Below are 23,462 nucleotides of genomic sequence, written 5' to 3'. Positions count from 1 at the left end.
AATCACGGAGGCGTTCGTACAACTGCCACGTGTTAGCCTTGCCACGTCAACAATTAGGGTTAGGATTTTTCCTCTAGTTAGGGTTAATTTCCAGCAATTAGGGTTTCCAGTAGAGGGGGTGTGTGTATAGCGGGCAACCACGTCATCACTTTGTGACATACCCCCCTCTTGAAAGCATTGTAATCGTCCTCGATTACGATTGCAAAACTGACAGAGGCCATAAACTCTCTTAGTAGACACTTACTGTTAGTACCTATGCACTAGAAACACACATCTAGCACATGCACCAATCGACAGTCACATCACACGACATCACAGGACATCTGTTAATAGACTTGGACACTCCAAGTCAAGAATCAACCGCGACAGCACCAAATAACCACTTCAAAACAATTCACAGATCACAATAGATTTGCACTGGCCCGGTGGAGTTCCGTGCGTAGAGATATTGGCCCCAAAGACTGGCGGCCCTTTCGGTATTTCTTTTTATATTAATCAGTTCAAAGTACAAGAGAGTGGGTCGGGATTCACTCTCAGACTTTGCGTCCAGATGCTCTGAGAAGTGAGGCCCTCACCACTAATTTAAAGATTACAAGGTATGCCCAAAGCAAAGCCCCAAAAGCTTTCCACTTAAAAGCATAAGAGCTCAAAAGCTCTTCTCTCTCAAGCTCTTCTCTTTTTTTTATTAAAAAAAAAGCATTCTCTTCCTTTCTCTTGCGTAGAGTAAAAAGCAAGATTCGTGTCGCTCATCATTAAAAAAAAAAAAAAGCCTCCGTGATTTCCGAAAATTAGGGTTTGTGGCAGAAATTAGGGTTCGTAGGTTTTTTTAGGGTTTCTAGCAGAAATTAGGGTTTTTGTTGTCCGCCACGTCGTCACTTTGTGACATACCCCCCTCTTGAAAGCAATGTAATTGACCGCGATTACGCCTGCAGAACCAACAAAAGCCATAAACCGTCTTAGCAGACACTGACTGTTAGTACCTACGTAGTACGTACTAGGGACACACATCTAGCACATGTACCAAATCGACAGTCACATCACAGGACATCACAGGACATCACATGACATTCAACATTCATTCGGATCTTAGACCATGATTTATCGGCAATGTAGCTAGCAATCACATCTAGGTCCAATTGGGACCTCATCGATGTCCGATTGACTAACCCCTATTGCAACCATGTCTATTCGAGATCAATCAGACCAAAATGCTGCAGTCATTTCGTCTATCAGTTCCTGCACTCACAAGAAGTCAAGAACAAATCAGTATCATTATCAGGAATTCCATTTCATAAAGTCATCCAACAGAATACTGCCAGCTCCCAGTATCCCTAAAGCTCAAAGAGACATCAATGACTTTAGTATCAAAATCAAGGTATCTGTTGACAAAGGAGCGGAGTAACTCCTCTCTTGTGCATCCCACTGCACCAGATCTTCGGCCAAGCTGAATTTCTGGGTTCCGTTTGGAGTAGACTATGCTAAACCAAAACATCGAGGTAAAGTTTCACAATTCGAGGGTCCTCCTCCTCCATCCACTCCGCATCAAATGCAGGAAAGTTCTTGAACTTAACCAAGAACCGCCTTTGGACTTTACCTTTCTTCGTATCGTTATGTGCCAAAATCTGTTCAGGAACAAGGATCTCCTCGTTTTCTTCCACTTCGGGTTGCTCATCAGGCTCCCCATCATCAGACACATCACCCTTAACAGGTTTCAAGAGACTCACATGCAATGCATTGTGAATCCTCCAAGTATCTGGCAGTTTCAATCGGAAGGAGACATCATTTATCTTGTCAGTGATCTGGAAAGGTCCGTAGTATCGCATACTAAGCTTTGGAGAAAGCCTCTCCTTTCCCTTTTTCTTTCGTAGGCGTGCCTTCTCAAAACGTAAGAGCACCCAATCATCCTCCTTCAATTTCAAGTCGCGACGATGGCGATCCGCTGCCTTTTTCTGTCGTTCTTGAGACTCCTGCAAAGTCTCGCGAACCTTGGCAAAAGCCGTATCCAAATCTCGCGAATATTCATCCGCTTCCAATATCTAATCTTTCGTGCTCAGGAAGGATGGAACCTTCGCAGCACTTTCAACAATCTCACATGCCGTCTTCCCCGTCGAAGAGTGTATCGTGTTATTGTAGGTAAATTCCACCAAAGGTAAGTTCTTTTCCCATTGAGTCTTCTGATCCGAGATACAAGACTTCAATAAATCTAAAATTACTGAAGTGAATTGGCAATCTCAAATTGCCCGTCAGTCTGCAAGTGGATCGATGACGAGAACTGCAACTGCGTGCCAATGTTCTCCCAAATTGCCTTCCAAAACAAACTCATATATCTGGCGTCTCTGTCGGAGACAATCGTCTCAGACGTGCCATGTAATGTGAAAATCATCGTGATCATTCTGTGTTCTCGGGAGATCAAAAATGAAATCCATTTCAATACTTTTCCAGGGGTGGGTGGGTATGGGTAAAGGCTTTAACAATCCCTGTGCCTTATGCCTGTCAAACTTGACCTTCTGGCATACCAAGCAACTGCGCACAAACTCTTCCACATCTTTCTTGAGTCTCGGCCAAAAGAAATATCTCTCTACCCCTTTCATGGTGGTAGCAATGCCTCGGTGACCCGTAAAAGGTGGACAGTGGCATTCAGTCATAACCTTTTTCCTCAACGGTTGTGTAACGCACAACATAGTCTTTCTCATCAAGTAGCCTTCCCGAAGGGAGTATCCAGCTACTGTCTCCCCATCTCGTATCCGTGTGAAAATATTTGCAAAATCTGTATCTGTGGCATACTGATCGACCATATCCTCGAAGCTCTTATGATGTATAGCAGAAATAGCCAGAACCAACGGTTTCCGAGACAAAGCATCTGCCACCACATTCTTTTGTCCCTGCACATGGACAATCTGGAAGTGGAACTGTGACAAGATGTTCGCCCACCGCATCTGCTTTTTCGAAAGCTGCTTCTGTGACAAGAAGTAGCGCAAACTCTGATGGTCTGTAAAGACAGTAAAATCCGCTCCGAGTAGGTAATGCCGCCACTGAGTAAGAGCATGGATAACCGCCAAAAGCTCTTTCTCATAAATCTGTGCTGTCATCTCCGGCCTAGAGAACAAACGGCTCTCGTAAGCTATGACATGGCCTTCTTGCATCAAGACCGTACCCAGACTACGACCACAAGCATCACAATATACTTCAAATGACTTCTGCAAGTGCGACAAAGTCAAAATAGGTCCCGTAGTCAATTTCTCTTTCAATGTCCGAAAGGCAGTCACCTCTGTGGGTCCCCACAAAAAAGGTACTCCTTTCTGTGTCAAGGTATACAAAGGGGAAGCAACCTCTGCAAACTTTCGTATGAACCGCCTGTAGTACGAACACAGTCCCAAGGAGCTTCTAACTTCATGGACATTCCTCAAATCGGGCCAATCACGGATAGTCTCTATCTTGGCCGGGTCCATTTGCACTCCTGTTGCTGACACAATGTGTCCCAAAAAGTGTATCTTTGATAGGAAAAATTCACTTTCCTTTGCATTAATCACCAACGTGTTATCTCGTAATGCTTGAAAGACTTGAACCAGATGATCTCTGTGTTTTGCCTCATTCTTGGAGAAAACAATGATGTCGTCAAAGAAAGTGCCAACAAATAGCCTGTACTCTCGAAAAATCTTGTCCATCATCCGATTAAATGTCGCAGGAGCATTGGTTAAGCCAAAAGGCATCACCAAAAACTCAAATAACCCAAAAGTTGTCCGAAAAGCTGTCTTGTAGACATCTCCTGGCGCTATCCTGATCTGATGATATCCACTCTTCAAGTCAATCTTGCTAAAGCACGAGGATCCCTGTAACCTGTCGAGTATATCATCGATCCTAGGAATCGGAAATCTGTTCTTGATGGTGATTTCGTTGAGAGTGCTATAATCGATGCACATTCTCCAAGATCCGTCTTTCTTCAAAACCAACAACACTGGAGAGCAATACGTTGAAGTACTAGGCTGGACAAGACCCTTTTCCAAGAGGTCTTTCACTGGGTTCATAATCTTTTCATTCTGTACTCGGCTCACACGGTAAGGTGGCCGGTTCGATGACGTGCTTCCAGGTATCATGACAATGGTCTGATCTTCAGGCCCTCTAAAAAAGAAACAATCGGCATGAGTGTGGAGAAAAATCTTGGCGTTCTTTTGATCAGGTCAAAATATATTCAACCGTTATCCATTGTTCAGTTCTCTCCCAAAAGAATGAGTAAGAAACTGAAGTTCGTCAAGTACAATCTCTAAGCCCTTCATTTATCAAAGTCGCTTTCTCGGTCCGGTAGTCAACCACGGCGTAGTTCTTGTGGTACCAAGGGATCTTGAGTAGAACGTCACTCGCGCGCCCTGAACACCCTTGTCATTGCAAACGAAGTTTGCCAATGCTCGGTGTAATGGCAACATCCCATTCGGGTGCCAGTCGAACTACCTCCACCTGTGGCGTCAATCTGTCGGGCGTAATTCCAAATCGAGCCGCCAATTCCAAGTTAAAAGAAGTTGGCCTTGGCTCCTTCAAAAGGGCTTCCCGATCCTTCACTTTGTCCCAAAAGCGGCAAAGTTTGTACTTTCATTCATTAGATTCTGTGCAAGTCCCACGCCATGTGGTACCAGTTCTACCTTTTCTGCCACATTCCTCAGCTGCTCTCGAATTCTCAGGCCCGTCGTCGTCTTTATCATTCTGTTCTTTCTGTGCCTTTTTAGGGCACTTCGTGGAGATATGTCCATGTTTCCCGCATCCAAAGCACTTCCCCTCTCTGATGAAGCGAGCTCTCTCCTCAGGAGTAAGCTTGGGTCGTGCATCCTTTTTCTTTGGGTTGCTCTTTTTCTTTCTACTTTCATTCCCGGAAGTCTGTTCGGCTCGTTGTGTCATGGCCTTATCTGTGGGGTAGGTCAAACTGCCAGAGTGAATGGCAAAGCCCCGCTTCGCATGACTCATCAACTCCTAAATAGAAGCTGACTTCTATTCCAAGCAGTGATCTCGGATCTCTGTAGGTAGACCCAAGGTAAACCGCTCAATCTCCTCTTTGAGGAACGAGATGTTCTTGAATGAAGAGGCGGGTAGAAAAGAGCTCAAGAATCTTTCACAATAAGCATTGATTGTATCTTTCTTGGTCAGCTGAAGATGGTTCCAAGCAGCTTGTACATCTCGTTCATATTCGTGCGTCAACCAAGAAGAAATAAAAAGCCTCTTGAATTTCAGCCATGTAACTGGCACAGTCTTGCTTAATACAAGCGTGGACCACCAGGTGCGAGCATTCCCCTTAAAATAAGAGGCAGCTCTCCGAATCTTGGAATGCTCTGAATAGCGTCCTCCCGCGAAAGCGATGTCAAACTGCTGTATAAAAGACAAAGCCTTCGAAGCATCTGAGTATCTTGAAAAAGTATCAAACTTGATCGAGTGGCCACCTTCCTTAAACTCTCGGACTTTCTTGCTTTTATCTTCGAGAAAGTCATACTGGTTGGCTTTGTAAAAATTCTTCTTGTTCGCATAAAAGTTTCCGTCATCGGAATCTGAGTTGTCTGTAGTAGACGAGTCCTCAGTAGAACTGTCAGTCTCTGGGCGAGATGTAGCCTTCTTTGCCTTTTTCTTGCCCTTTCCGAAGCTTTGTTTCTTGCTTCGCTTTTTACCTTTTCCTGTCTTCTTCGCTCGAGTCTGAAGAGCTAGAAGAACTGTCAGAAGAAGAAGAAGAAGAACTGGGTAGGTCTTCAAACTTGACGTGCTTCCTCAATTTCTTTGCCTTGTCAAATGTTGACCGACGACTCAAATATCCCGGGAAGTCAATGCCTTTCTTCTGCTTTTTGCCGTGCTTTTTGTCTTTCTTTTGCACGTCGAAAAGCTGAGCAATCCGTGCATCAACCACGTTCTCTAGTTCCTTCTCCGTATATTTCTTGGAGGCAGAAAGTTTCTTGAGAGCGGGTTTCGGGAGTGGTGGTGTGGTTCTCTGCCACTCCGTCTGTACCTCTTCCAAAGAGGTCCGGTTCATATATTTTGCCGTCTTCGGGTCCCTAGCAAAATTGAGCATCATCTTTGTTGACGCTCCATCTCTCGCTGCTCCGCCTGAGTAGGCCGAGGCGGGCCATACTCTCTGTCTGAATCTTCGTTGTGATCCCAGCCCGCATCTCCAGATGCAGAGGGAGTCGACTGATCCTTGCGTGAAGCCATAGGTGCCGCGGAAAAAAAATTGGGGATCAGATTTCCCGTAGAAGAGAAATCGGCCGTGCTCTAATACCACTGTAACAGACTTGGACACTCCAAGTCAAGAATCAACCGCGACAGCACCAAATAACCACTTCAAAACAATTCACAGATCACTAGATTTGCACTGGCCCGGCGGAGTTCCGTGCCTAGAGATATTGGCCCCAAAGACTGGCGCCCCTTTCGGTATTTCTTTTTATATTAATCAATTCAAAGTACAAGAGAGTGGGTCGGGATTCACTCTCAGACTTTGCGTCCAGATGCTCTGAGAAGTGAGGCCCTCACCACTAATTTAAAGATTACAAGGGATGCCCAAAGCAGAGCCCCAAAAGCATTCCACTTAAAAGCATAAGAGCTCAAAAGCTCTTCTCTCTCAAGCTCTTCTCTTTTTTTATTAAAAAAAAAGCATTCTCTTCCTTTCTCTTGCGTACAGTAAAAAGCAAGATTCGCGTCGCTCATCATTAAAAAAAAAGAAAAACTTTTTTTTTAATTTTTATAAAAAGCCTCTGCGATTTTCAGAAATTAGGGTTTGTGGCAGAAATTAGGGTTATTGTTGTCCGCCACGTAATCACTTGTGACAACATCACTCGACATCACAAGACATTATATGACATTTAACATTGATTCGGATCTTAGACCATGATTTATCGGCAATGTAGCTAGCAAGCGCATCTAGATCCACTCAGGACCTCATCTATGCCCGATTGACTAACCCCTATTGCAACCATGTCTATTCGAGATCAATTAGACCAAAATGCTGCAGTCATTTCGTCTATTAGTTCCTGCACTTAAAAACAAGTCAAGAACAAATCAGTTTCATATTCAGGAATTCCATTTCATAAAGTCATACAACAGAATACTGTCAGCTCTCAGTATCCCTGAAGCTCAAAGAGACATCAGTGACTCTAGTATTCAAAAATTCGTGTTAGGTGCAGCGGAATGATTGTTTGCGCTTTGCTCAAGATGAGTGCTCCGAAGTGTGCTCAAGGTTCCTTTTGCTCTTATGGAAGGGAGAGCCTTCCGTTCTTAATGAGAGAGTGCAATGGACACAAACAAAGTGAATGGACACTGTGCGTGAAAGTGTATGAGATTGAGAGATAGAGAGAGAAGAGAGATACGACACTAGAGACGTTGTAAAACCCTCCTCCGAAGGCCCCACTCTCGTCGGCGAGAGTGGTCTACTTATGATTCACAATCTGGTACAAATGGAATGCATGAGACTGATGCAAGTCTAGGCTATGTCGGAGACGACGACGGCTTTAGGGCTGAAATCTGTGGTCTTCTATCTGCTGTACATAAAAAGGCTATGGCTGAAAATCTGGGACTGTCTCGGATGGCTGAAAATGACTGTTTTGGCTGCGTTTTTAAGGGCTGAGGTTTTTCTGCAATTCTCCAGGGCTGAATCTGTTGCTATCCGTGAGGCTGAAAACGCTGAACTTCCTGCTGCAACAGACTGAAAATGGAAAACGCTGGGCTGCTTGTAGCGTTAGTAAAAACGCTAGGGGTCTGGGACTGCTGGCGAGGACTGCAAAGCTGAAATCGCCAAGGCTTGAGGGAGGTGCTGATGAAGACCAAAACGCTAGGCTAATGGGAGAGGGAAAACGCCAAGGTTGATGGTGCTTGAGGGGTTCTTGCTGAGAAGGTGCCTGTTGAGCATGTGCTCTTGCTGCCTCTTCTGCCATTTAGTGCTAACTTGGGTTTGCTTATATACAAACTTAGCAAAATTGCCCTACCTACTTTTGTTGGAAAGTCACTTAAATTAATAAGTGGAAAATGTCAAAAATAGGGAAAATAGGCTAAATGCATTGGAAAAATCCCTTAACTGATTCTAATGGATTCTGATGGGAATAGTGATGATCATGTTGTGTGCAACCAGAGGATATGCATCTATGCTAAGTGACTGGGCATGCACGGTCTATGAATAGACTCACAAAAAGTGCCAGATCACTTCTAATCTAGACTGACTGAACCCTGATCATACTGTAGCTTGTCCATGGACACATAGGGTTGGATGTGTCACGTGACATCCTCTCCTTTTCAAAGTGAGGTATTGATACCGAATTGTATGGCGTCGAGGGAGATTGCCAATAGCATCCGGAATCCTCGAAGGGACTCTTTGCCGGCCCACTCTGATGTGTGGGTCGTGCGGTACTTGAACTTCATAAAGGTCTGCAATGCTTGCTTCTTTGGGCCGCGTCGAAAGCGACACAAAGTCTTCTGTGCTTCCTTCAATGCTTCAACTTCGTCGAGAGTCATGCTTCTTTCTTCAAGAATCTCCATGGCTGAAAATTCTTGAAACCATTTCCAACACAAAACCATGAACATACCCATTCCATGTAAAGTGAATGGAAAAAATCGTGTCCTCCTCAAAGACTGTGCATGCAATGTAGATGAACCAATAGACAGAGTGCTAAACCGACTCACCACATACACGCAAACAATGAGATCGAATCTTTCTCTTATGATCTAGAGCAATCAATTCTGGCAATTCACAACGGAAATGCCCATGCTTGGTGCTCATACTTTCATGTGCTCTTTCTACAAATGTGTCATGCCAAGGAAGAGACATGGAATGTGACTTCCTTGAATGTATACTTTTCAGCTTTTCATGAAAAATCCGCATACATTTGTGCTCATTCATGAGTGAAACGTGCTCAACATACAATATGTCATGCCTAGGAAAAGGGATCACATAAAGATGCTGACAAAAATACAGGAAACGATCACGAAAGAAACAGTCGAACAATGCGTGCGTATCAATCATGCGAACACATAATACTTCCTGTGAGGGTTATTTGAACCTAGGCTCGAGAGCCAAGATCGATGCTTCCTGAATGATCGAATCGGTCTGGGGGGGGGTTCTTTGGACCTCGACTCGAAAGCCAAGATCGGTTCTTCGTGATTGATCGAATCTACGAGGTTAGCTTCGCTAGAAAAAGCATCCACTAACACATCATCCTTGTGAACAATCACATCATCTTCATGCAACTCATCATGCTTGTGAGAAAGCCCATCTTGATCATCATGCAAATCATCATGCTCATCATTATCATCCAAATCATCATGCTTAGCAATATCATTCAAATCATCATGCTTATCATTGTCCTTCAAATCATCATGCAAGTCATTGTTAATCAAATCATCATCATGCTTCACACAATCATGCAAATCTTGTGTATCATGCTTTGGAGAAGAAAAGACTGAGAGAGTCTCCTTTTCCCGAATCTCTTGCATCGGTGCTTGCACTTGAGAAAAAAGTCGCAAGAACTCTTGTATGCGTCGCTTGCTCTGTTCTTGTCTTGCCTTTCTTTCTGCTTTGTCTTCTGCGTGTCTGCGTTTCATTTCTGCCATTCTTTCTGCATTTCTTGCTTCGCGTTCTAAATTCTGTTTCAGAAACAACTGCTCCAAAGCCTACATAGGAGTTAGTGCAATCCTTGACGTAGATGTGGAAAGGGGAGGGTCGGAAAAACCTCCTGGTGGGGAAAATTCTTCTTTGCCTCTCTCATGCTCATCACCTCCAAGCGAAGTATCCATTCCACTTCGAGTGATGACCATTCTGAAGTCGTGGGTTCTTGTGGGTTCTTGGGGGTTCTTGTGGTCTTGGGTTCTTAAGTTCACGAGGAACTTGGGTTCTTGCGGGTCTTCAGTTCTTGAGGTTTTCTTTCGCTTGCAAACCGCGTTTGAGAAAGATCTTCTCTTCACCCGAGTTCTACTCCTTTCTGCGGGCGCATCCCTTGGCGGCCTTGCGCTCACACCAAGGTGGTTTTTTCCCACCTCACGTCGATTGGCCGGCCGCTAAGTGCATGGTCCGTTCTCAATGCCGATGTTAGGTGCTGCGGAATGATTGTTTGCGCTTTGCTCAAGATGAGTGCTCTGAACTGTGCTCAAGATTCCTTTTGTTCTTATGGAAGGGAGAGCCTTCCGTTCTTAATGAGAGAGTGCAATGGACACAAAGTGAATGGACACTGTGCGTGAAAGTGTATGAAACTGAGAGATAGAGAGAGAAGAGAGATACGACACCAGAGACGTTGTAAAACCCTCGTCTGAAGGCCCCACTCTCGTCGGCGAGAGTGGTCTACTTATGATTACACAATCTGGTACAAATGGAATGCATGAGACTGATGCAAGTCTAGGCTATGTCGGAGACGACGACGGCTTTAGGGCTGAAATCTGTGGTCTTCTATCTGCTGTCCATAAAAACGCTATGGCTGAAAATCTGGGACTGTTTCGGATGGCTGAAAATGATGTTTTGGCTGTGTTTTTAAGGGCTGAAAATGAGGTTCTTCTGCAATTCTCCAGGGCTGAATCTGTTGCTATCCGTGAGGCTGAAAACGCTGAACTTCCTGCTGCAACAGGTGGCTGAAAATGGAAAACGCTGGGCTGCTTGTAGCGTTAGTAAAAACGCTAGGGGTCTGGGACTGCTGGCGAGGACTGCAAAGCTGAAATCGCCAAGGCTTGAGGGAGGTGCTGATGAAGACCAAAACGCTAGGCTGATGGGAGAGGGAAAACGCCAAGGTTGATGGTGCTTGAGCGGTTCTTGCTGAGAAGGTGCCTGTTGAGCATGTGCTCCTGCTGCCTCTTCTGCCATTTAGTGCTAACTTGGGTTTCCCTATATACAAACTTAACAAAATTGCCCTACCTACTTTTGTTGGAAAGTCACTTAAATTAATAAGTGAAAAATGTCAAAAATAGGGAAAATAGGCTAAATGCACTGGAAAAATCCCTTAACTGATTCTAATGGATTCTGATGGGAATACTGATGATCATGCTGTGTGCAACCAGAGGATATGCATCTATGCTAAGTGACTGGGCATGCATGGTCTACGAATAGACTCACAAAAAGTGCCAGATCACTTCTAATCTAGTCTGACTGAACCTTGATCATGCTGTAGCTTGTCCACAGACACATAGGGTTGGATGTGTCACGTGACAATTCGAGGTATCTGTTGACAAAGGAGGGGAATAACACCCCTCTTGTGCATCTCACTGCACCATATCTGCGGCCAAGCTGAATTCTGGGTTCCATCTGGAATAGACTATGCTAAACCAAAAGCTTCAAGGTAAAGTTTCACAATCCAAGGAGTATCTTTTAGGTCCTCCTCCTCCATCCACTTTGCATTCAATGCAAGATAGTTTTTGAATTTAACCAAGAACCGCCTTCTTGCTTTACCCTTATTCTTTGTGTCCTTATGTGTCAAAATCTGTTTAGGAACAAGGATCTCCTCGTTTTCTTCCATTTCGGGTTGCTCATTGGGCTCTCCATCTTCGGGCACATCACCTTTAAAAGGTTTCAAGAGACTCACATGAAATGCATTGTGAATCCTCCAAGTATCAGGCACTTTCAGTCGGAAGGAGACATCATTGATCTTTTTGGAGACCTGGAAAGGTCCGTAGTATCGCATACTAAGCTTTGGAAAAAGCCTCTCCTTTCCCTTTTCCTTTCTCAAGCGTGCCTTCTCAAAACGTAAGAGCACCCAATCATCCTACATCAATTTCAAATCACGACGATGGCGATCCGCTGCCTTTTTTTGTCGTTCTTGAGATTTCTGCAAAGCCTCGCGGACCTTGGCAAAAGCCGTGTCTTTACTCATCAGCTTCAAGAATCTTATCTTTCGTTCTCAGGAAGGATGGAACCTTCACAACCTTCACAACACCTTCAATAATCTCAAATGGTGCCTTCCCTGTCGAAGAGTGTGTCGTGTTATTGTAGGCAAATTCCACCAAAGGTAGATACTCTTCCCATTGAGTCTTCTTATCCGAGATATAAGACTTCAATAAATCTAAAACCATTGAATTGGCAATCTCAGATTGCTCGTCAGTTTGCAGGTGGAAAGAAGGCGAGAACTGCAACCACGTGCCAATGTTCTCCCAAATTGCCTTCCAAAACAAACTCGTAAATCTGGGGTCCATGTCGGAGACAATCGTCTCAAGCATGCCATGTAATCTGAAAATCTGGGCCACAAACAGTCTCGCTAAGTGATCCGGCTTGACTCTTTTCTTCACTGGAATGAAATAAGCCTGCTTGCTAAATCTGTCAATAACAGTCCAGATACCATCATGACCATTGTGTTCTCGGGAGATAAAAAATGAAATCCATTGCAATACTTTCCCAGGGACGGGTGGGTATGGGCAAAGGTTGTAACAATCCCTGTGCTTTATGCCTGTCAAACTTGACATTCTAGCATACCAAGCAACTGCGCACAAACTCTTTTACATCCTTCTTGAGTCTCGGCCAAAAGAAGTCTCTCTCTACCCCTTTCATGGTGGTAGCAATGCCGCGGTGACCCGTAAAAGGTGGACAATGGCATTGAGTCATAACCTTTTCCCTCAACGGCTGTGTAACGCACAACATGGTTTTCCTCATCAAGTAGCTATCCTGAATGGAATATCTCGCTACTGTCTCCCCATTCTGTATCCGTGTGAAAACGTCTGCAAAATTTGGATCTGTGGCATACACTGGTCGACCATATCCTCGAAGCTCCTATGATGTATCTCGGAAATAGCCAGAACCAACGGCTTCCGAGACAAAGCATTTGCCACCAATTTCTTCTGTCCCTGAACATGGACAATCTGAAAGTGAAACTGTGACAAGATGTTCGCCCATCGCATCTGCTTTTCCGATAGCTGCTTCTGTGACAAGAAGAAGCGCAAACTCTGACGGTCTGTAAAGACAATAAAATCCGCTCCGAGTAGGTAGCGCCGCCACTGAGTAAGAGCATGGATAACCGCCAAAAGCTCTTTCTCATAAATCTGTGTTGTCAATTCAGGCCTTGAGAACAATCGGCTCTCTAAGCAATGACATGGCCTTCTTGCATTAAGACTGCACCCAAACTACGACCACAAGCATCACAATATACTTCAAATGACTTTTGCAAGTCCGGCAAAGTCAAAATTGGTCCCGTAGTCAATTTCTCTTTCAAAGTTTGAAAGGCAGTCGCCTCTATAGGTCCCCACGAGAAAGGGACTCGTTTCTGTGCCAAGATATGCAAAGGGGAAGCAACCTCTGCAAACTTTCGAATGAACCGCCTATAGTACGAACACAATCCCAAGAAGCTTCTAACTTCATGGACATTCTTCAAATCGGGCCAATCACGGATAGTCTCTATCTTGGCCGGATCCATTTGCACTCCTCTTGCTGAGACCATGTGTCCCAAAAAGTGTATCTCTGGTAGGAAAAATTCACTTTTCTTTGCATTAATCACTAACTTGTGATGTCGTAATGCCTGAAAGACCTGAAGCAAATGATCTCTATGTTCTGCCTCATTCTTGGAGAAAACAATGATATCGTCAAAGAAAGTGCCAACAAATAGCCTGTACTCTCGAAAAATCTTGTCCATCATCCGGTTAAATGTCGTAGGAGCATTGGTTAGACCAAAAGGCATCACCAAAAACTCAAATAACCCAAAAGTCGTCCGAAAGGCTGTCTTGTAGTGTCTTGTAGACGTCTCCCGACGTGATTCGGATCTGATGAGATCCACTCTTCAAATCAATCCTGCTAAAACGAGGATCCGTGTAATCTGTCGAGTATATCATCTATCCGAGGAATCGGAAATCTGTTCTTGATGGTGATTTTGTTGAGAGCTCTATAATCGATGTACATTCTCCAAGATCCGTCTTTCTTCAAAACCAACAACACTGGAGAGCAATACGGTGAAGTACTAGGCTGGATAAGAACCTTTTGCAAGAGGTCTTTCACTTGGTTCATAATCTCTTCGTTCTGTGCTCGGCTCACACGATAAGGTGGCCGGTTCGGTGGTGTGCTTCCAGGTATCAGATCAATGGTATGATCTTCAGGACGCGTAGGTGGTAACTTGCTTGGCAGGCCCTCTGAGAAGCAATCGGCATGAGAGTGGAGAAAATCTTGGCGTTCTTTATCAAGTTCAGACATATTTGTCCTATCCTCATCACTCAGCTCTTTCAAAAAGATCGAGTAAACAAACAGACTGGATTTCATTAATTTAGAAATGGCCGAAGCCGATACAATAGGGACAGACTTGCCCTTCAGTTTTATATCGAGTACAATGGTTCTGCCCTTCTTTGTAGTCAATGTCGCTTTCCTCGCGTGATAGTTGACCACGGCGTTGTTCTTGTGGTACCAAGGATTTCCCAAGAGAACATCACAACCTTCCAAAGACATTATGTAAAAGTCCTCATGCCCCAAATACCCCTGACAATGCAACCGAAGTTTGCCAATGACAGGTGTAATGGCTACGTCCCTATCGGGTGTCGCTAGAACAGCCTCTGCAAGTGGTCCCATCCGATCGGGAGTGATCTCGAGCCGCGCCGCCAATTCCGATGAAATGAAGTTGGCCTTGGCTCCTCCATCAAACAAGATCAGGGCTTCTTGGTCTTTCACTTTGTTCCAAGCTCGGCAAAGTTTTGTACTCTCGTCCACCGTGCTGGGATCGGTACCCACGCAATCTGGAACCAGTCCTGTTTTCATCTTGCCTTTTCTTCCACGTTCCTTAGTTGCTCTCGAACTCTCAGGCCTTTCGTCGTCCTTGTCGTTCTGTTCTTTCTGTGCCTTTTTAGGGCACTTTGCGGAGATATGTCCAGGTTCCCCGCATCCAAAGCATTTCCCCTCCCTAATGAAGCGAGCTCTCTCCTGAGGAGTAAGCTTGGGTCGTGCATCTTTCTTTTCTGAGTTGCTCTTTCTCTTTCTACTTTCATTTGTCGAAGTCTGTTCAGCTCTTTGTGTCATGATCTCATTGGTGGGTAAGTCAGATTGCCAGAGTGGATGGCAAAACCCCGTTTCGTATGACTCATCAACTCTTGAATAGAAGCTGACTTCTATTCCAAGCAGTGATCTCGGATCTCTGTAGGTAGACCCAAGGTAAACTGCTCAATTTGTTCCTTGAATGAGATCTTCTTGAATGAAGAGGCGGGTAGAGCTCCAAAATCTCTCGCAATAAGCGTCCACTGTATCTTTCTTGGTCATCCGAAGATGGTTCCAAGCAGTTCGTATATCACGTTCATACTCTGGAGTCAACCAAGAAGAAATAAAAAGCCTCTTGAATTTCAGCCATTTAACAGGCGCAGTCGTGCTTAATAGAAGCGTGGACCACCAAGTTCGAGCATTCCCCTTAAAGTAAGAGGCAGCTCTCCGAATCTTAGAGTGCTCTGAGTAACGTTCTCCCGCGAAAGCGATGTCAAACTGTTGTACAAAAGACAAAGCCTTCGAAGCATCTCTATATCCCGAAAACGTGTCAAATTTAATTGATTGTCCGCCTTCCTTAAACTCTCGGACTTTCTTGCTTTTGTCTTCGAGAAAGTCATACTGGTTGGCTTTGTAAAAATTCTTCTTCTTTGCATAAAAGTTGCTCTCATCAGAGTCTGAACTGTTTGTAGACGAGTCCTCTGTAGAACTGTCACTCATGGGGCGAGATTTATACTTCTTTGCCTTTTTCTTGCCCTTTTCGAAGCGTTGTTTCTTGCTTCGCTTTTTGCCTTTTCGGTCTTCTTCGCTCGAATCAGATGAGCTAGAAGAACTGTGAGAAGAAGAAGAAGAAGAAGAACTGGGTACTCCTTCAAATCGAACACACTTCTTCTATTTCTTTGCCTCTTGAAATGTCGACTGACGATCCAAATAACCCGGGAATTCAGTGCCTTTCTTCTGCTTTTTGCCGTGCTTTTTAGCTTTGTTTTGCGCGTCAAAAAGCTGAGCAATCTGTGCATCAACCACCTCTTCTAATTCCTTCTCTGAATACTTCTTGTGAGCAGAAGGTTTCTTGAGAGCGGGTTTTGGGGGTGGTGGTGTGGTTTTCTGTCACTGCTCGTGCACCTCCTAGAAAGGAGTCTCGCTCATATATTTTGCAAATTTTGGGTCCTTTGCAAAATTGAGCATCATCTTTGTTGCATTGCCGATCAATTGACGACGCTCTATCTCTCGACGCTCCGCCTGAGTAGGTTGAGGCGGGCCATACTCCTTGCTGGAATCTTCGTTGTGATCCCTTCCCGCATCTCCGGATACAGAGGGAGTTGACTGATCTTTGCTTGAAGCCATAGGTGCCGCGGAAAAAATTTAGGGATCGGATTTCCCGTAGAAGAGAAATCGGCCGTGCTCTGATACCACTGTAATAGACTTGGACACTCCAAGTCAAGAATCTACCGCGACAGCACCAAATAACCACTTCAAAACAGTTAACAGTTCACAAATTTATTTGACACTGGCCCGACGGAGTTCTGTGCCTAGAGATATAGGCCCCAAAGATTGGCGCCCCTTTCGGTATTTCTTTTTATATTAATCTGAGTTCAAAGTACAAGAGTGTGGGCAGGCGCTCACACTCAGACTGTGTCCAAATGCCCTGAGTTATGAGGCCTGCTCACATATTTAAAGGTACAAGGGATGCCAAAAGCAGAGCCCAAAAGCTGAAAATCAAAATCCCTTTAAAAATAAAGCAGGAGCTTTCCTTTTCTCTCTCTCTCTCTCTCTCTCTCTCTCTCTCTTGCTTCATAAAATAAAGCAAAGAGTCTCTCTCTCTCTCTCTCTCTCTCTCTCTCTCTCTCTCAATAAAGCAAAGAGGCTTTCTCTCTCTCTCAAATTGCGTGGGAAAAGCAATTGCCCAAAAACTCCACCATAACTGCTTTCCGAAAATTTCGCCGCCAATCACAGAGGCGTCTGTACAGTTGCCACGTGTCAGCCCTGCCACATGAGCAATTAGGGTTAGGATTTTTCTTGCAGTTAGGTTTAGGGTTTCCAGCAGAGGGTGCGTGTGATCACAAACAAAGTGGCAAACATTGTGAATGAAGGTGTTGAGACTGAGAGATAGAGAGAGAAGAATACGACACCAGAATGTTGTCAAACCCTCCTCCGAAGGCCCCACTCTCTATGGCGAGAGCGGTCTACTATTGATTGCACAAATCTCTACAATGCTATGGACTTATCGACGATGTCGACAACGATGAGGACGACGACGAGACGAGCTGAAATCTGAAAACGCTAATGGCTGAAATCTGCAAATCTTTATCTGCACAATTCTGACTCTATGTCGATGACGACGATGCAACGACGACGCGCTGAAAACGCACATGCTGAAATCTGCGTTTTCCGGGCTGAATCTGCAAACTTCGGTGGATCTGACCGTGCGGCGAGGATCTGCTGCGGGAAGGTGAGATTTGTGAGGTTTGGGGCTTGATCTGCGGTGTCTACATGCTGAAAACTGAAAACGTTGGTCTAACTGCTGGTTCCGTTGCGGAGAATCTGCAAAACGCTAGATTGACTGCCTGATGCAAAAACGCTAGGGCTGATTTTTGACCTGTTGCAAAAACGCTAGGGGATCTGTTGAGTCTGCTCTCGCCAGGTTGGTTTGCGAATGCAAAATGCTGGGGCTGATCTGCAATGGATGAAAAAGGCTGGCTGATTCTTGTTGATGGCTGAAAACGCTAGGGCGGGGGGGGGGGGGGGGGGGGGGGGGGGTCTCTTGATGAGAAGGTGCACTGCTGGATGTCTGGTCCCTGTTGCCTCTTCTGCCAGAGAATGCTAGCGCTAGGGTTTCTTATATACATGCTTGTCAAAATTGCCCTACCCAGTTTCCCAACAAAAGTCACTTAAAAATAATAAGTGAAAATTGGCTAAAATAGGAAAAATAGGTCTATGCACTGAAAAAATGCTCCTGACTGGTTCTGACTAAAATGTGATGGTCATGCTGTGTGCAACCAGAGGATATGCATCTACTCTAAGTGTTTGGACATGCACGGTCTGCGAACAGAGGCACAAAAGTGCCAGAACACTTCCTAAGCTAGGCTAACTGAACTAAATTGAACCCATGTCATGAAGTAGCTTGTCCACATACACATAGGGTTAGATGTGCACGTGACATGGTGATGGGTTTGTTAGATGTTTGGATCTCCTGCTAGGGGCTAGAAATCCAAAACGCTAGGGTTGCTGAGTGGAATCTGCAAGCTCGATGAGGCTATGGGCTGATTTGCTATTGCCATTGTCAAGGATGTGCTGAAAACTAAAAACGCTAGGGCTGCTCTAGCTTGGAACTGCAATTTGACGATGAGGTATTGGCTGAAATTTGCAATCGCTAGTGTTGGCGAGCGAATGCTGAAAAATGCTGGGCTGATGGCTGAAAACGTTGGTGCTGTAGGCGGATCTGATGATGTATGTTGAAAATGCTAGGTTGGGTGCTGGTGCCTGGTGGTGGTGTTGCTTGTAGTGCAGGTACTCGACTATCCTTTAGAAGTGACCCTAAGGGTCACTTATATTTGGAATCAAAGCTTGGTTGGGCAATGCCAATCAACACCCACGATTTCTATAATGTTGGCTAAATAAGTTAATAAACTCACTTGTAAGAGATGCTTCACATGCAGGTAAATACCTATGCTAGGTACTAATGCAACTATATGGGAACACCCCCCAGTGCCTACACCTAGCAGTCACTGGTTGTGGTCATGTGCAATCAGAGGGTATACAACTAATCAAGTGCCTAGACATGCATGTCCTGCGTACAGTCTCACAAGGGTGCCATAACACTTCCTAGGCTGTCCTAAACCCATAGGAGTTACTACTTATTCAAATGTACATAGAGTTAGATGTGCATGTGACATTTTCTCTCTCTAAACTTGAATTTCCAAATTTTCTCTCTCTAATAGGGATTTTCTCTAGAATCTGTTGATTTTCTCTTTTTTTTAAAAAAGTTCTCTATCTAAAATTTAATTTAAAGTAGCATAAAAAAAAAGCGGTTTTTTTCTCGAGCATCACTTGCATACAGAGAGAGCACTTGCAGATTGACGCTGCGTGATTGCATGAGCACCAACACGTAGATTTCAGCTCTTTGATCCTTATACAAGAAGAGTTCAATTTGATAAAGAAATACCCTAACAGGGGTGTCGAGAGTGGCAATTCAGGGCCACCAATTGTGTATAGGGGCATTCTGCTCTAATATCCCCCCCCCACCCCCTTAACTCTTTGTTTCAGTTAAGTTATTCAAGTTGTTTGAATTGATAAAGTGTTCCCAAGCTTTGTAGATTGTGGTTTCTGTGTGTCTTCCATCAGAGCAACTCGCTAGTCGCTAGAAGCGATTACACCAACTGTTCAAAACTCGACGTCTGCTTTCGCACACACAAGCCACTTGGTCACCTACGGAATGCGAGGTCCTAAACCCCCTACAAATGTAGCCTCATTTGCTAATGCTTAACATAGAGGAGGTTTGCTTGTGATTTTCAGCTGCCACATGTCTCGCTTTTGACAGCAGCAATGGGCCCCTTGTGTTTTCAGTCTTGGTTGCACCTGGCTCTTTTGGAGTAGCAAATCGCCCTCATCTCAGCCCATCTCCTTGGCTTATTGAAGCGCTCCAGTGTTGCTCATCTTGTTGTCATACCCTCCCCATTAGTGTATCCCTCATCTGCTTGCAGATGTGCTGTGTTTTCTCAGCCCTTGAACATGTAGCCAGATCTGTGTTCTTGCAGCTGGCATTGAACTGTAGATCCCACTCATATCGGGTGTGCAAATCAGCCCCAGATCTCTCATGTGGTGGCCATATGCAGCTCACAGAGAATCGGATCACATCGCTGTATCATATTTGCCGTGGAGGTGCATCATCTTTAAGAATTGCAGTGGTGGTAATCTCCCTAGGGTCAAGTCAGTCATGCATTGAAGTATATCATCTGTTGTAAATTTGGTTTATGCGATGGAAAGCAAATACCACTCCAGTAATAGGGTGTGGGCTTCTTGAGAGGGTAATCAGTACTCCCCAAAGTAATCAAGGTTGAGTAGAAAGCATTGCAGTGGAGTGTGAGCCGAGCCATCAAGATGATAGCCATATCCTTCAAAGACATAAGATTTTGTGCGTGAAGGATCACTTGTTGCATCTCTTGAATTTTTTGTATTTGATCCTTCATAATATTACCTTTTGAGGTTCCAAAGTCTCCAATTGTACCTCTAAGTGAGCTCTCTTTAGAGGGGTCGTCCTATTCTGAACCGTGTCCAACTGAGTCAAGATCTTTCGAGCATTAGCCATACTCCAATAATGTGTGAGTGCCTGTCGAGTATAATTCAAGACGATGAAGGAACAGATCGCAATCGGAGCATTCAGCCTATCCCATGTGCGTCGACACTGCTCAATCTTCCCCAACTTCTTGAAAGAGAGCTTACGGTTCTTGCCGGATGAAATCAAGTCATTCACTATCAAGGTAAGGTAAAGTTCATAGGTGTCATGGTTAAGCAGCAAGCTACTCCAAAGTCACAAGGGAATTCTTGGTTGGATGGGTACAAACTTGGCTTAAGGCTGCAAGCAACCTTTCGTGAGAGGAACCTCCAACCTGCTTAACAAAGGGCCAGATGAACCGGGCTGACAGGTTGAAATCAGCCTTCTAAGCAGCACATAATCGGTGCTTGTGGCCTTTGTTGAGGAGCCACAAGTCGCCCAATGCACTGCTGAAGATCCATGCACAGGAGTAACCTCACAAGGCCCTGCAGCCACAAAGAAGCTCTCTCCCCTTAGATCTAGGTGGAAAACCCAAGAGATCTTCAAAACTCTATGATCTCCACTCTCTGTGCTCATTTTTGTGAACAGCATATGGTCAGGCACAGCCACAAAACAGCCCAACAGCCGATACTTCACAGGAAACTGAGCTAGGATTTGGATGACCATAACCTCCAAAGACTGCTTGCTCATGTCAGTATCTCCTATTGGAGCTCCTGCATCTTGTTAATGTGATCCTTCAAGGGTACCCTCAATGCATCGAGGGCCCTCAACTGCGCTTCCAGGACTATCCGCTTTGTTGCGGAGATTCGATCATATAGGGACATGTTGCTAAATTAGCTACAGCTTAGTGAAATAAACTTCTAAATGCTTGGGCTCTCCACTAGCACGGTAAATGGTGGCTGCTGTCACAAATGAGGCTTTGTTTCAAGAAAGGGTGGTGCGCTCTTGCAGTGTTGTGTATTCTCTGAATAAATGTGTTGCCTTTCTGAGGTGTTTATTTGGTACAAGAAGAGAATAAGGAATGATGTCTAGAGAGGGTGCTTTTGCAGTTTTGCCAGTTTACAGGTGTTTTCATCTTTTATAACCTGCCTTACATCCACTGATCTTCTTTTGTTTCTTCTTGTTTGTCTTTCCTATTGCTAGCATCTCTGAGGATCACCTTGTTGCTTTGCAGAAGAATGATAAAGCTAGTTTGTGATGACGAATCTCTTGATTGGCATGTACAGGTTTGGGCTCTAAATGAAGCCGTTGAAGGCAGTGCAAAAAACGTTTTTAGGAGCTGGGACCTTCGGCTGGACACCTCAAATGTATGAAGCCTAAAAAAACAATTGTTATTTTGTACTTTGCTGTAATTTTCAATAACTTAGAGAGTTGTTTATAGAGACCTTATCAAAATTACTTTGTAATATTTCCCGGGGCATCTGGCTCATTGATCATTATGTGGCACCTGATGATGTTTTACAGGGATATCTGGAGAGTAATGATGGTGACCCTGAACTCTTGTTGTTTATACCGTAAGGGCATTAATTGGATCTAGTAATTGTTTGAACAAGAAATCATTACTTTCTCGACACTGACATTCTTTTTCTGGAGAACATTGACAGTTTTACAACTGATGTAAAAATCAAAAGCATCTCAATTATTGGTGCAGGAGATGGTCGAAGTCCATCCCGCATGCGAGCGTATGTCTGTTTCCTTGCTGTGCTGAATTTAGAATGTCAAAACAAGGGTCCTTTGGAATGGTTTTACTGATAGTTTTTTCTGCAATGGTAACAGTATAGTAGGTTTTGCTTGAAGTTCTTTGAAGTTTATCTCCCAGTTTTAACTTACTACCCCACTTTCTTCTTTCATCTGTTCTAGTCCTAGTGTTAAAAGGTGGGTGGGGAATTGTTCCTTTTAGGTCATGTTTGGTTGTGGATGTGGTTTCATGCAGTTTTTTGAACCGTCAAGATATTGATTTCTCAACTGCAGCAGCAATGAATCCAATTCAGGTATTGTTGCAAAACACCGCTCCGCATTCCATCTTTTTCTTTCTGAAAGTTTTTCCAAGTATTTTGCCACTGTCCTTTGATAGGAATGGGAGCTTGGGGAGAATTTGCAAGGAACCTTAGAATATCAAATGAGGTACCAAAATCTCAAGGCAATTACTAATCTTTATGTAGCCTGTGATGCGCTCCTCTTAAGTCTAATGCTGGTCACAGGTATGCAAAGTTTCAAAGTGTGGCTAGCCTCATTTTACACTTTCCTGAGAACTTTGGGGCCGAGACAACTGGAATTTCCTTTATCGGGCTGCAAGGGGAAGCAACACAGGTACTCACAGTTTGAGTCAACCAGAATTTAGGAAGTTTAATTGCTGGAAGGCAGTTTATCAATTACATTTGCATGGATTTTCCGCAGTTGAAGAGGGATGCAGTTGCCAACGTAGTGTATGAAGCTTTACCCAATCCAGCAGAGCACAGGTAAGTTTGTTCTGAGATGTAGCTTAAGCATATTCTGTCTTTCTGATGAGAGGTTGCTTGTGCTTTAGAGTTTTCTGAAGGTTAGGCTCAGTATGTGCATTTGCTTTTAGTGTTTTAGAGGGCAGAATTTTTCTTGTATGGTGGTAGTGTTTGCAAAGATTAGATTGCATTTTGGGTGTTTAGGCTTACTTTTCTTCCATTTTGATGCTTTTGTAGAGTTCCTGCTGAAAACAATGTTCCGACGGTTTTGTAAGGCTGGTCCTTTAGCATGATCGGTTGCATCGAGTTGAAGGAAACTCCTTTTAGAGGCGGTGTGATACTTTTGTAAAGTTACTTCTTGATGCAGCAGAACATGAAAGAGGCTTGAAGATAGCAGGAGGGAATGATCTTTCCACATGTAAATTTACATCTCCATGAACAGCTGCGAAAGGGTTTTTTGTAAGTAGTGTAACCACTTTCTCACAACTAGTGTACCCACCAGACGTCTTTTGCCTTCTTCACAGTACGAATGCACGAGTGTGACACTATCAACGTCAGGTGATGTCTTGGATGCAATGAAACAGCTAGATATTACCATCAACATGAGATAAACAGATACAACGATCAATTACAGTGTTAGCATGTTCCTTTTGCAAAACTAAAGCGCTCTCTCTCTCTCTCTCTCTCTCTCTCTCTCTCTCTCTCTCTCTCTGTGTTTTGTCTTGAAAGGGGTATTGCTACTTTTGATTGTGTTTTGGTGTGCATAGGGAAATTTATCTTTCACTTGTTTTGATCTTTAAGAGGGAGGACTAATCTGTAGATGTGCTGCTGCTTAATGTTCACATGTTGAGTAGCTGCTTCTTGCAACACCACTAATAGA

General features: G+C 44.3%; 1 protein-coding gene across 1 annotated transcript in view; it reads left to right on the top strand.

Annotated features, from left to right (window-relative positions):
- The window catches only part of LOC147429058 (PITH domain protein (DUF1000)), a 42,126-nt gene extending 18,881 nt beyond the window's left edge, over positions 1 to 23,245 (top strand). The window contains exons 2-9 of the mRNA XM_086495326.1: positions 21,371 to 21,451; positions 21,609 to 21,658; positions 21,749 to 21,826; positions 22,078 to 22,135; positions 22,219 to 22,268; positions 22,346 to 22,454; positions 22,542 to 22,603; positions 22,820 to 23,245. Of these exons, the coding sequence (XP_086351452.1) occupies positions 21,371 to 21,451; positions 21,609 to 21,658; positions 21,749 to 21,826; positions 22,078 to 22,135; positions 22,219 to 22,268; positions 22,346 to 22,454; positions 22,542 to 22,603; positions 22,820 to 22,856 (525 nt within the window). The 3' untranslated portion in view covers positions 22,857 to 23,245. The remainder of the gene's footprint in view (positions 1 to 21,370; positions 21,452 to 21,608; positions 21,659 to 21,748; positions 21,827 to 22,077; positions 22,136 to 22,218; positions 22,269 to 22,345; positions 22,455 to 22,541; positions 22,604 to 22,819) is intronic.
- Positions 23,246 to 23,462: the final 217 nt, after the last annotated feature.

The sequence above is a fragment of the Adiantum capillus-veneris genome, chromosome 22 (assembly GCF_014529385.1).
Source record: "Adiantum capillus-veneris isolate H3 chromosome 22, ASM1452938v2, whole genome shotgun sequence".
NCBI classification, from domain to species: Eukaryota; Viridiplantae; Streptophyta; class Polypodiopsida; order Polypodiales; family Pteridaceae; genus Adiantum; species Adiantum capillus-veneris.
The sequence above is the reverse complement of the archived record's forward strand: the minus strand, read 5'-3'. Positions and strand labels throughout refer to the sequence as shown.